The sequence below is a fragment of the Leptonychotes weddellii genome, unplaced genomic scaffold, assembly GCF_054177405.1.
Source record: "Leptonychotes weddellii isolate Sample4059 unplaced genomic scaffold, ASM5417740v2 HiC_scaffold_2869, whole genome shotgun sequence".
Taxonomy (NCBI): Eukaryota; Metazoa; Chordata; class Mammalia; order Carnivora; family Phocidae; genus Leptonychotes; species Leptonychotes weddellii.
The window spans coordinates 1-13,073 of record NW_027881543.1 but is presented as its reverse complement, the minus strand read 5'-3'; the positions used below and the strand labels follow the sequence as shown (position 1 = coordinate 13,073).

The following is a 13,073-nucleotide window of genomic DNA, read 5'->3' as shown; positions in this document are numbered from 1 at the left end:
CTGAGGGCAGAGGGTCAGACTGACCCAGGTGCCTCAGGGTTCCCAGACTTGCTTCAGCCCTGGCCTCTCTGTCCTCTGCCCATAACCTGCCAGCTCCCCTAGGAATTCTGTGCCAAACAAGTCCTTAAAACTGGATTTATTCCTGGGCCCTCTCCTGGGGTCTCCCTTTCTGGGGGATCTGGGTCCAGACAGTGACAGGGTGAGAGAGGGCATGTACCCCCCGAGAGTGTGGGGCCAGGCCAGCCCAAGCTTGGCGCCCAGGCCCCGCCTGCCCGCTGAGGCCTGTGCCCACCGAGCCCGGCGGCCAGCAGCGCCCGGGAGCCGGTGCCTGCCCCCCCGCCATCCCCTAGCTCTTCTTGGCCTCCTGCTCCCTGCGCCGGAGCTTCTCACGCTGCCGTGCAGCCTTCTCCTGGGCCTTGCGCTCCTTCTCAGCGGCTGCTGCCAGCTCCTTTACCTTCCGCTTCACTAGCGTCCGGTCATGCGAGTTGCTGAGCCCCAGGCTCTGGGGAGGAATTCAAGGGTGAGGGAAAGAGCCCCAGAAGCACTCGGGCCCTGGCCAACCCCGGCCCCCGGTTCTCTGTGCCCCAGGTGCATCGTGCCTGGAGCTCCGCCAGTCCTCCCAGAAATGTGGCCTCCACCTCCCAGACTGGCCCGGGGATCGGAACGCTCAGGGCCAGAATTCTGAATGGGAGCGTTTGGGAAAGATGCTGATGGAGGGTACGAGACCTTTTGCCCCCTGCCCCCACCCCTGGCAATCCTCGGCTCCCATTCCTCCACTCAGGAGTTCAGCCTTGGCACGATCCTGCCCAGCCCCCTGAGGCCCACAGATAGGGAGTGACTTGCCCAAGGTTACACTGCTAGACAGTGGCCAAGGCCCCTCCCCACTCCACAGACTTCCTGGGAGCCTCTCCTCAGCACCTCTTGCCTAAACAATGTACTGCAGGGTGGGGAACAGGCCAGAAACCTCCCAGCACAAAGATCCGAGCACCCCCGCACCCCCCCCCACCCCGCCCTGACCTCCCCTGACTACCAGCAGCCTCTAAGACTGAGAATCAGGCAAGATGACTAAGGAGAGGCCTGGTTTCCTATGACAGCAGGAGACTCAGAATCAAGAGCCAGGTGATGTGATGGTCCTAGTTCAATGTTAACCTGGAGACTTGGGCTGGGGCTTGAAGGTCAAACTGAAGGATGGGGCTCGAGTTTCGAGTCCGACGGGGGACCCATGCTAGAGTGCAAAGATCAGGCTGGGGACCTTGCCCAGAGGTCAGAGGTCAGGGTGGTGGTCTTAGAGGCAATGAAAGATCAGGGTGGGGGGGATCCCAATCCTGGAAGGTTGCCTTGGGCTCCGGCTGGGTCACGGCTCTCCTCCTCTGACCCACCTTCAGTTTGCTTCCATCCAGCTGCAGGAGCCGGCGCCCATCCACCTGCCGCGCGGCGAACTCGGCGGCATACTGCTCCAGGCTGAGGCTGTGTAGCCACTGGCCCACCTGCTGGCTGGTCCAGTGGTGGACAGTGGGGAGAGGCTCATCCAGGAACTGGGGTGGAGACCAAGGACGGTGAGGGGGAAGACATGGCCCGTGGCCTGCACCCCCGACACTCAGAGGGCAGGGCTCGCTTACCTCATCCGAAGACTGGGACAGTGTGTGGTAGGGGTAGGAGCATTTGGTCTCCTGCCGGGGCCCACTTGGGATCTTGGGGCTGCTGCTAGGGGGTGTGGAGTCATCACTCAGGGTGGATTCCTAGAGAGGAGGGGTGCGAGCCGCTGAGGAGAGAGCTCACCCCCAAGCCCAAGGGAGTCTCCCCAACCCACTGCTCCCATTTGAATGGAGCTGAAGTTGGGAACTGAGCACCAGGAGTTGCTCAGTGCCTCCTGTGCGTGAACCAGGAGCTGGGCAGGCACATAGGACGTGGTGACTCATGGGAGGCATCAGGATGGAAGGCTTCTAGGAGGTCGTGGGGCTAGAAGCGAGGCAGAATGTTAGCAGGGATGGCGGAGGTCTCAGATTAGGTGTCCCTTCCTGCAGGCAGCTGACCAGGATTCCCCGAGGCTAGGTCAGGGGTCCTCCCTTTGTGCCTCCCATCATAGCCTCTAGCAGCCTGGCTTCTAAGTGCCCGGGCAGAGATCATAAGCTCTAAGAGGCCCTGGGCTGTCTGTTCACCATGCTATCCCAGGGCCCAGCACGAGGGAAGGACGAGACGGAGGGAGTCTGTGCAGGGAGAGAGGAAATCAGGAAGTCCCAAGTCAGATGGAACTCTTTCTCCCCTGAATTCGCAGCTTTCCGATCTCCTCTGCCCCAGTAGCACATAAGGAACAACCACAGAGCCGGCATGGAGCCTGGCAGCAAACCCACGTGGCAAGTCCCTTCTCTCTGGGCCTTCATTCGTTCATCTGGACAACTGGGCTAAACGTGCCCGCGCTTTGTGAGAGGAAAGCACAAGTAGAACTTGGAGCCTTGTATAGGATGCGGCGTGAGCGGGGGCAGACACTCATGGCCGCTTCTGTCCCCCACTTCTCCCCACTTCCTGAGCACTAGCTAGTTTGCGCCCCCTTCATCCCAGTTCCCTCCAAGCCTCACCCCACCACACAGGTAGTCCAGGGGCTGATTCAGGACATGGGGAGCCAGGCAGAAGAGTTAGGGTGCACGGAGGAGGCCTCAGGCTGGGTGCATAACGGCGGGGGGGCAGGGGGGACTAGCATTCGGTGTGTTGAATGTAGTGAATGACTCAATGGAGGAACTACTCAGAATATGAATGAGTGAACAAGCGAATGAATGAACTCAGAGAATGGATGAACTAATGAATCACTGAATGGCTCCATGGGTAGACAAATGGACTCCAGGAGTGCCTGGATCCCAGAGCCAGCCAGGGGGAAGTGCCACCCCCTCATGTCACCTGAGTCTGGGGCCAGTACAGGGGCAGGGAGGCCACTGGCTCACCTGAGAAGCTGACTTCTTAGGGCTGAAGCCCTCGTGTTTAGGGGAGCAGGCGGGCGAGGTGGTGCTGCCAGAGGACGCCGAGCCCTTGCCGCTGTCTGTGAACCAGGAAAAGGGCAGGAACGGGGAGCCCCCTGACCTGCCGGACCCCTCCACTGACTCCCTGTGGAGAGAGCAGCCAGCATGGGCGTGGGCACCATGGGGAGGGCCGGGGCCCCAGGGGAACTCTGGGCAGAAGCCGTGGGTGGCTGAGGCACAGTGCGGACGGCTTACCTGCTGCCCATGGACAAGCGGTTGCTGCCCTTGTCCTTCCGGCTCTTGCTAGTGGACGCTCGGCGTAAGGTGACCCTGTGAGGGAGGGCAGGGGGGAGTGGGGCAGTGCTGCCCACTGTGCTACCCTGCACCCCAAAGCTCCAAGCCTTTGCTTCTGGCCCCTTCTCCACTCACCCCAGGTCCAGGAACTTTCGGCGAGTCTTCTTATCCAGGCCGATGGTGGGGCTGGCAGGCTCAGGCGGGCTGGCATCCCGGCTGTCATCTTTTGGGGAAGAGAGGGAAGGAAATAGCCCGTGTGGTGGCTTGCTTGCCTCCTTCCGCTGCCTCTTTCGACTTAGAAGCAGGCCAGTTGGCTCAGGTGCCCGTCACTAGCTGTGTGACTTTGGACAAATCACTCTACTTCTCTGAGCTTCCTTCATCTCAAATATGGGGATAACACCTGACCCACACGAGCACCTGCCTATTTCATGGAATATTTATGAAAGCTTTATGCAAACCATGAAAAAGTAGGGACTGCTACTACTCACTGTTCATTTTATCCTGACTTCTAACCAGCCTTCCAATCTTGGCTCACGTGTCACTTCCTCAGAGAAGCCTTACCGGAGGCTCCCCACCAGGTCTTTACCCCCCACTATGTATCCCCCCACCCCCGACTCAACCGTGCACGTCTCTCACATAGCACTTATTACGACTTGTAACTATACATTTAATTAAGGGATGATTTGATCACTTCTCCCTTAAACTATGAGGAATTATTAGATTGTTTCTCCCCCAAACTGCAAGCCTCGTGAAGGCAAAGACTGCCTCTGTTTCCTTACTTGTGAGTCCCAGTGCCCAACAGTGTCTGGTACATAGTAGGCGCTCAGTAAGCGACGGCGGGAGCCGCAGTGTGCCCCCCCCCGCCCCCTCGCCCCCTCGCCCCCTCGCCCCCAGCGGCCCGGCCGCACTTGGTCCGGCCCTCCCCTTCGGGGGCTGGCTGACTGGCAGGGACCGCTGCAGTCCCGGCGCTCGCCGGCAGGGGGCGCCGCGCCGACGGCCGCTCACCTTCGCTGTGGGGCTCAGCGCGCGGGTGGCGGCGCACGAAGCTGGGCGAGCTGTCCGAGGAGGGCGCGGAGCGCGGCGGCGAGCAGGACGCGGCGGCCAGGCCCTCGTGCGAGGCGGCGTTGTGCAGGGGCCGGTAGCGTGTGAGCGGCGAGGGCGGGGGCTCGTCTTCGTCCAGGCTGCGCCGCAACCCCGGAGGCTCCAGGCAGAAAGAGCCCCCCGCCGGGGACCCGGGGCCCGAGTGCAGAGGCGAGCGCAGCCGGTGCAGGGGGCTCCCGCAGCCGTCGGTCACCTGGGGGAGGGGCCGGCCGCTCACTGGCAACCCTCTTCCCCGCTTCCCCGAGCGGCTGGGAGTTGCTTTCACCCTGCAAACTGCGAGGGAGTCCCCGGAGCGAGGAGCCCGGGCTCGGGTCCTTGGGGGACCTGGAAGGAAGGGTTGTCCTCGGGCCCCTGGGGGTGGCTGGGCAGTGAGAGGTGGGAGTTGGGGGGCCTTCAGCCACGTAGGCTGGGGTTGAATCCCACGTCCCTCACTTCCTAACTGGGTGACCTTGTTACTGAACCTCTCGGAGCCTCAGTTTCCCCACGTGTAAGATGGGAATAATAATGCCACCCTTAAAAGTTTCACCCAAGCCAGAGTGAATGCAGGTAATCCTTGTTGGCATGACTATGGCAGAAGTCTGGGAGTGTGGTTTCCCAGGAAAAGGGTTTGGGGGGATTGCCCGGGGCGGAGAGGGTGGGTAGGGTATGCGTCATTGGGTGGGTTGCCCCAACCTTGCCTCCGGGCCCGTCGGAGCCTTCACCATCCTCTGCAGAGCTGGCGCTGTCCCGAAGCCTGGAGCGGGAGGGCCGGTGTCTCCGGCCCTTGGCCAGTAGTTGGGCGCGGGCCTTGTGTAAACTGCTGTCCAGTCTGACGGTCTCTGGCACAGCCAAGTCCAGGTCTGTGAACCAGGTGAAGGGGGCAGAGACCAGACACGTGAGGACAGCAGGCCTGTGAGCACCTCAGGGCTCCCGCACTCACACCCCAGACATTCGGCAAACGTTTCTGAGTGCCCCGCGCTGGGGGTACAGATGAGATGGAGAACGGGGTCCCTCACAGTCTCAGAGGCGGGAAACACAGCAGTGTGGTGGGGTCTCTGACAGGCACGCAGGAGCACAGGACTGTCCTGTTTGGATGGGTCAGGGGAGGAAGCACCACAGCTGGTCTAAGGTCTGGGTGGGAGTTTACAAGAGAGGAGGCTGGTGAGCTGCTATATGCAATGCTGGGAAGTAGGGAAGCGCAGGGGAGTGGTGCGGAGGGGGGGGGCCCTTCCAGGCACCTGGAGGGTAGGTCTGTGGAGAGGAGGGCTGGGGATGAGACCAGACCGATCATGGTAATAAGAGCTACCATTTAAGAAGCGCCTACTAGGGCGCCTGGGTGGTTCAGTCGTTGAGCGTCTGCCTTCGGCTCGGGTCGTGATCCCAGGGTCCTGGGATCGAGCCCTGCATGGGGCTCCCTGCTCAGCGGGAAGCCTGCTTCTCCCTCTCCCTCTCCCCCTGCTTGTGTTCCCTCTCTGGCTGTGTCTCTGTCAAATAAATAAATAAAATCTTAAAAAAAAAGAAAAGAAAAAAAAGAAAGTATAAAGGTCGGGGGATGGGGCGCCTGGGTGGCTCAGTCGTTAAGCGTCTGCCTTCGGCTCAGGTCGTGATCCCAGGGTCCTGGGATCGAGTCCCACATCGGGCTCCCTGCTCAGCGGGAAGCCTGCTTCTCCTTCTCCCTCTCCCCCTGCTTGTGTTCCTGCTCTCGCTGTCTCTCTCTCTGTCAAACAAATAAATAAATAAATAAAATCTTTAAAAAGAAGCGCCTACTATGTGCCAGAATGTTCATACAGCACCTCATCTACTCAAAACACCCCAGGGAGCTGGGGACAGCTATTATGCACATTTTACGCATTTTATAGCTGCGCCAACTAAGGCTCAGAGAGGTTCAGTCTCTTGCCTGCAGCCACCAGCTAGCGGCGGTCCGGGCTGGCTCTGAGCCGGACCAGTGTGGCTCCAGAGACTGGCCGCGCCAGGACCCTGGCTTGCTGTGCCATGCCCAGGGCTGCCCTCAGACCCAGCCCTGCTGACGGGAACATAGCAGCAGCATCAAGAAAACCCCAGTCCCCACGCGGCCTGCCTCTCCCATCCTGGGGTCAGTGGTGTGGGGCTGGGTTGAAGTGGGATGGAGACATGGAAGAAGAGTAGGCAAACCCAATGGATCGTGCACAAACCCTGCTGCTCCTAGTTTCTCTTCTTACTTGCTCCCCCTGGGGAATGAAGTCCCCCAAGCTTGGGGTCTCCATACAGAAGAGGCTCTTCCCAGACCTCAGAATGGGTTAAGACCTCTGTTCCCCACTCCCCCCGCCCCGTGATCTTGGGGTTCTGCCTTCTCACCCCTCATGCCGGCCCTGCCTTGCCTGTTCCTCTTATTCTTGTGGGCAGATACCCCTTAAGCCACCCACCCCAGTTGCTGGCCTGGCTTCACTATTACCTATTGGTTCAGCCCTGAGCCCTCCCTGAATTCCAAGCCCGGGCACCTCAGCACCCATCAGGGAACTTGCCGTCTCAAAGGCACCCGGGTCTCCAAAATATCTATTGGGATGAACCCACCACCTTGCTTCAGGCCGGCTTCCCCTTTGCTCCTCGGCTCCATGAAAGGCCCCATTGTCCACCCAATGCAGACAGCCCCGAGCTATGGTTCACCCCCAGCCCCAGCCCCAGCCCCAGCCGCTGGCTCAAGAGTCCGGCCGCCTCCCGGCCCCCTCCCCTTGGATGTGCCATGGGCAGCTTCGGCGTCCGTGTCCAGCTGTGACTGGCCGCCCCATGTCACCCGCGGCTCAGGCCAAGCGCTGGAGTCACCCTTGACTCTCTTTCCCTCCCACCCTCCACACTCATCTAGCCACAATTCCTATTAGCTCTACCTTCGAAATGTATGTAGACATACCGAGAGATTGATGGTGAAGTGGTACGATGTCTTGGATTAGGTTCAAAATAATCCCGGGGAACAGCAGTGGGGAGAGATGGACGGCTGGCCACGACCCAATGACCACGGAGTGACAGTAGCAGAACGCACGGTGGAATGCATTAGGCCCTGTACTCCTCCTTCCCGCAATAAAATTGCTGTTTCTCTGTGTGTGTGTGTGTGTGTGTGTGTGCACGCGCGCCCAGGCGTGCCTACACACGGAGAGGGAGAGGAGAGAGAGCAGAGGAGCAAGGGAGAAGAGGAGAGGAAGGGAGGGGAGGGGAGAGGAGGGGAAGGCAGGGGAGGAGAGAGGAGAGGGGGACACACAGCCTCCCTGGTCTAGATCACTATCACCTCCTGCCTCAATTATTACAAAAGCCTCCTGGCTGGTCTTCCCTTTTCCTCCCTTTCCCACTTACAGTCTATTTTCAACACCGCAGCAGCCAGAGTGATCCTGATGAAACATGTCAGCCCTTGTCACTGCTCTGCTCAGAACCCTCCAGGGACTTCCATCTCACACAGAGTAAGTGCCAAGTTCTCCCAGGGGCCTTCCAGACTCAGTCTGTGCTCCCCTTACCTCTCAGAGCTTCTACTTCTCTCCCTCTTGCTCCCTCCTCTCGGGCCATCCTAGCCTCCTGGCTCTTCGTCACACAAGCCTCACTGTACCTCAGGGCCTTTGCACTCCCTCTTCCCTTTTCCTGCAAGGCTCTTGCCACAGATCTCTGCAGGGTTCTGTCCTTTGCCTCCTTCAGGCCTTTGCTTAAACGCTTTCTACCCCTGAGGACCTTACTGACCACTCAATGTACAGTTTCCCCCCAGAACCCTGACCTGGTTTTTCCTACGTCATGTGTCGTTCTCTGGCATGCTGTATATTTTACTTACTTAGTTTATTGTCTCTCCACTCGTTAGAATGTCAGCTCCGTGAGGGCAGACATTCCTCTATTTTGTTCACTGCTCTAACCCAGGGTGGTGTCACTGGCACATAGTAGGTGCTTAGTAAATATGATTTTAATGACCAAAAAAACCGCACACACCGTTCTGTTGATTTGCCTTCCTCCCAGCCCTGGAATGTGGCCTCTCCTCTCCCTCGGACTGAGCTGCCTTACTCAGGTCTTCACCAGGCCCTCCCCCAAGCCAGGGCACAGCCAGGCAGAGATGGCCTCAAGGCACAGGGCAGTGCTAATGCCCACACTCTGTCACATCCATACCGCGCGCCCCTCTGAGGAGCACTCCTCCCCAGGACATGTTCCTCATCATGGGTCCTGTGTGCCCCAGGGTCGGTCCCCTGCTTGCCCCCGCCCTGGCACTCAGGCCCCACGAGGGCAGGGACTGTCTCCCTGGGGCCTCACACAGAGCCTGGCACACGGAAGGGGCTCCGTGGTATTTGTGGAGGGGAAGAAAGAGACGGGCAGGGGCTGGGGGCTCTATTTTAGATGAGGCAGCCAGGCTGAGGAGAGAGCCAAGGCTGTAGGAAGAACAACAAGGAGCTTTCTAAGGAGAAGGGATGGTGTGGGCCAGTGGAGCCTGCAAGGGGAGGGGACTGGCCTGGCCCCCGGGGGCAGGGGAGGGTGGACCGCCACAGAGCCTGTGCACATGTCCTGGGGCAGCGGTGGGGCCTTGGCGAGGGGAGAGGTCCTGTCAAAGGACCGCTATTTGGGACCCCAGCCTTGACACCGCTCCTCTAGCTCCTTCACTGCCCCTGCTTTCCTTCTGGTGTTTCCAGGCCCTGCGGCTGAGCTGAGGGAGGGAGCCCTCCTCCGTCCCCGGCTCCCCAACGACACGACACAGCATCTCCAAGCATTATCTGCAAGCAGCAAGGATTGAGGACCGAACCACAGAACAATAATTGCTAATACTTACTGAGCTCTCACTGTGCTAGGCACCCGTTCTAAGTGCTTTACAATTACTAGCTCATTTAAACTCCCCACAACCCTAGGAGGAAGAGACTCCAGGAATCCCCAGGGCAGCCTTAATCCGCCCCAGGGCATCTGCCCACCGAAGAGAGGGGCCAGGGTTACAGGCAATCTGGCTCCTGAGGCTCAGTGTGTAACCATCAAGCCTGCCACACCTCCTCTGAGGCAGAGATGGGGGTGACTCGTGAGTCCAACCCCGCATTTTACAGGTGGGGAAACTGAGGCTCGGAGAGGAAATGTTTGGCCAGGGGTGGAGAGGGAGTGAAGGACAGCATCCAGGCCTCCTGGCTCCCAGACTAGTGTTCTCGCTGTTCTGGGCGGTGGGGCCGGGAGCTGTGGAACACCCTCTCCACCTCCAGCCCTCGGCGGGTGCCCAGCCCCCCGGGGCCAGGGAGAAGGTCCCTTCTCCTGACTCTGGGCCACATCAGGACTTCGGGGCGGCTTACCTTGGAGGGTCTAGGCAGCAAAGGAACTCCTAGGGGGCTGAGGTATTTTCGAGGCAAGGTGGGGCCTGCCTCCCCTCTGGTCCCTGCTCTACTTGGCTCCCTGGCCTCCCTCCATCTCTGTGCGGGTCTGTCGCTCTGTCTTTCTCTCCCGAGCCCTGGGCAGTGGGGAGTCATGAATATTTCATTGCCTTTCACATCAGGAAGCAGGCAAGGCGGCCAGCTACCTCAGCAGGTCCTCAGCAGGTCCGGGAGAAGGAACACAGGAAGAATTGGGGTTGGGAGTGGGAATGGAGGCCCAGAAGCCTAGGAGAGGGGGAGCTCACTTCCGTGAGGCCAGGCCTGGGTGCAGATGGTGAGACCCTAGAGTCTGAGGCCCAGAGGCAGTGGAGGCTGGAGGAGTCCCGGAGGCAAACCCTCCATTCCATGGGCCCCAGGGAGGCTGGGAAAAAACAGCGTTCCCAGGAGCCGGGAGGCAGCACTTCCTGGCTTTGCCGGGGCATATGGCCGCACAGGGGAGAAGGGGGTGAGCTGGGGAGAGGGAGGAGGGGAGGGGAGGGAAGGGAAGGGAGAGACAAGGAGAAGCCGGGGGCCCCTTGAGGCTACGCACACCAACGTGAGAGTGCCAAGGGCTGCGCACATGCCACGGGCTTCGGGCGACGGCTGCTGTCTCCCCCTCTCCCTCCATGGTCCTCAGGAGCCTCCCCGTCCCTTGCTTCCTGACTCCTCCACCACATCCAGCTGGGAACCAGCCTTTCCACCCCGGTGCATGCTGGGCACTCTGCCCTGTCAGGAGGGGCTTTCCCCACACCGCGCAACAGAAAGACCGCAGGGGGTACATGATGGTGCAGGCAGGCGTGTGCATGCACCCCGGGGTGTACGGAGCTGGGGCGGGCCTGGGGGCACTGAGGCTCTGTGTTCCGGGCGTTTGATTTCCACGCACACCCTGCAGGCTGAGGGCCGTTACCAGGCGATGTGGAGGCGATGGCTCTCACCTGGGCTAGGATTCAGGCGTACAGCCGCCCAGTCCGGACTTCTAGTCCCAGCTCTGCCACTGACCTGCCACGTGATCTTTAAAGCAAGTCACTCCGGCACTCTGCGCCCTGGGCTCCTTGTCCGTACAATGGGCACACCTCGTGGCCTTATTGCGGGGCATAAGCGACATTGTGGGATGGGGGTGTCAGCCTAGTGAGACAGCGCTTCCTAAATGGAGACCCTGATCGTTGTGGTTGTCATTGGCACAGAGTGTCATGACAGAGACTCAGGCTGCCGGGCCACAATACACACACAGCCACACACCCACACAAAGACACACACCAGAGTCCCAGGGGGAACCCCCCAGTGCCAGTGGCTTTAGAGTTAGAGCAAACAGAACTTACCAAAAACCTCATCCGCAGGTTCTCGTAGCTTTGAAGAAGCCATGACGCAAGAGAGCTGAGGGGAACGGAGGAGGGCAGAGAGAGAGAGAGAGACGATGGATAAGAGGTTCAGGTTGGTGGAGGGAAACAAGGGAGCTACCCCTGGCTGCCTGCTCCTGGCCTTCTGGCCCCTCACCTTCCCTTAGAACTCTTCCTCCAGCCCCTTGGAAAAGAAATTGTCTGAACCATACCCCAGACGGTGGGAGCTGGGGCAGGAGGCAGAAGTAAAAGAGTAGGGGCAGAAGCAAATCCAGGGTGTAGACAGAGGCTGAGTCCTGGGATTTTGGTCCAAGCTGATTTGCTGTGTGCATTCACATGGCTCACTGAACTCCCCCCACCACACACACACACTTCAATGTCTGGGGCCTTTCCATCATCAGCATTCCCTCAAAATGATCATCATAAACTGTCCAACAGCAACCCTGGGAGAAATCTTGAGAGATTATTAAATCCAATCCTCTCATTTTCCAAATAAAGAAACAGAGGGGAGAATGACTGACTTAAGGTCACATAACAAGCCAATGGCAAAATCAGGAGCAGAATCCAGGTCCTTGCATCCATCCATCCATCCATCCATCCATCTACCTACCCACCTATTTAGCCATCCACCCACTTGCCCATCCATCCATCCATCCATCCATCCATCCATCCATCCTCCCATCTCTGCATCCATCAGTTCATACTATCCACCCACCCGTCTTCCCGTCCATCACCCAGTCCTGCCTGCCCTCCACCCCCCATCACTGGCGTGCTCACCACCTGCCTTCCCGAACATGAGCTGTTCAGGAAGCTGGCACCATCAGCAAGGCCCCTGTTCTTGACAAACTCGCAGTTCTCACAGTTCCAGACAGACTCACAGATGCAGAAGGGTATGAGGAGTACCCACAGCACAACAGTGGACAGCCAAATCTCTGTGATGCAAGTACGTTCCGGCAGGAAGTGTGATGGGTAGGGGTTTGGTTTTGCTTTTTGGTGGGAAGCAAGAAGGGAGGCAGGTGGGGAAGCGGGACGTACGCAGCTGAAACAGTTCGGGCAGGCTTCCTAGCAGGTGCAGGATGGCAGTGGCCCTAAGCCAAAGCCTGGGGGTTAGAGGGGAAGGGGAATACTGGCCAAGGGGACGGGGCGGGGGGGGAAGCTCAGCAGCAGGGGCACACCGCACGGCTGGGACATGATCTCCAATGACTGCTAACACTCAGGTGCCCATGAGCAGGGCAGGGCGCTGGCCTAGACATGCATTTGACAGGCATGGGAAGGCTAGGCCTCATGCTTGCTGGAGTCTTTTCCAACATTCCTCTCCTGATATTACGCACACATCATCTCACGGTTGAGCCGCGTAGGGCTTGAGATTCTTAGTATCGCCACTTTACAGATGGGAAAACTGAGGTGCAGGAGATAAGAGGCGGAATTCAGCCTCCACCTGTCTCCTGCCCTCCAGCACTATCCTGGGGGATGATCTGCAGTTTTGGAGGGTACGCATGAGGAGAGGATCCTGTGGGGAGAAGGGAGAAAAGTAGAGGAAGGGGGGCTGGCCCTACTGTCTAGGATTGGGAGAAGCTTCTAAACCATCTCCACCCCAAGTTCCATGGATGCTTGGGACTGAAAGCAGGAAATGAGGTATGAGAAGCGGCCAGGGGACGTGGGCCCTCCAAGAACTCTCTTGCCATTCTTGAACTCTGGGTGCTAGTAGCAAAGAAATTCTAGAACCTCTCTTCCTGCCTGAAGGGCCATCTTGGAAGGGAGGCTGCCCCTACGAATGAGCAAAATTCCCTCATTCAATCACAAAGCCTCATCTGACCAAGACCAGGCTGCCCCCTCCTCCAGAATTTTGTCCTAGACAGCCCTTCTTCCCCCCATTTGCCCACACAATTTCTAAATTCACCCTTCCCCAACCACTGGGAAATGGGGGTTTTTCATACTTCACTGATTCCCTAAATGGGTCATATCTCCCCTGCATCAGATGGGAGCTCCCTGAGGAAAAGAAAGGGTATTCCTCATCAGATTAGGGGCTCCCTGAAGATAAGAAGGGCCTCTCCCAATAGAATGGAGGCTCCCTGAGGTCAGAAGTGGTGCCT

At 59.0% G+C, this 13,073-nt stretch overlaps 1 protein-coding gene across 3 annotated transcripts; it reads right to left on the bottom strand.

Moving 5' to 3' along the window:
* Positions 1 to 6: 6 nt before the first annotated feature.
* SAMD14 (sterile alpha motif domain containing 14) lies at positions 7 to 13,036 on the bottom strand. 3 transcript variants are annotated; one of them, XM_031019932.2, is made up of 10 exons: positions 11,758 to 13,036; positions 10,963 to 11,017; positions 5,019 to 5,185; positions 4,251 to 4,539; positions 3,381 to 3,468; positions 3,207 to 3,281; positions 2,937 to 3,096; positions 1,620 to 1,739; positions 1,380 to 1,535; positions 7 to 502 (listed from the first exon to the last, which is right to left on the bottom strand). In XM_031019932.2, exons 2-10 carry the CDS (start codon positions 11,003 to 11,005, stop codon positions 347 to 349), a joined length of 1,254 nt encoding a protein of 417 aa, XP_030875792.1. In that variant the 5' UTR covers positions 11,006 to 11,017; positions 11,758 to 13,036; the 3' UTR covers positions 7 to 346. The 3 variants fall into 3 exon arrangements, with proteins under 3 accessions (XP_030875792.1, XP_081666676.1, XP_081666675.1); XM_081810550.1 differs by lacking the exon at positions 11,758 to 13,036 and adding an exon at positions 1,811 to 1,894 and having other exon boundaries at positions 10,963 to 11,604; XM_081810549.1 differs by lacking the exon at positions 11,758 to 13,036 and having other exon boundaries at positions 10,963 to 11,598.
* Between the last annotated feature and the right edge of the window lie 37 nt (positions 13,037 to 13,073).

Coding starts and splice junctions, on each gene's coding strand:
- SAMD14 (XM_081810550.1), bottom strand. CDS start 11,005: ATGGCTTCTTCAAAGCTACGAGAACCTGCGGATGAGGTTTTTG. Junction 3,282..3,380: donor CGAAAGTTCCTGGACCTGGG/GTGAGTGGAGAA, acceptor CCTCCCTCACAG/GGTCACCTTACGCCGAGCGT. Junction 1,536..1,619: donor TGTCCCAGTCTTCGGATGAG/GTAAGCGAGCCC, acceptor TCTCCACCCCAG/TTCCTGGATGAGCCTCTCCC.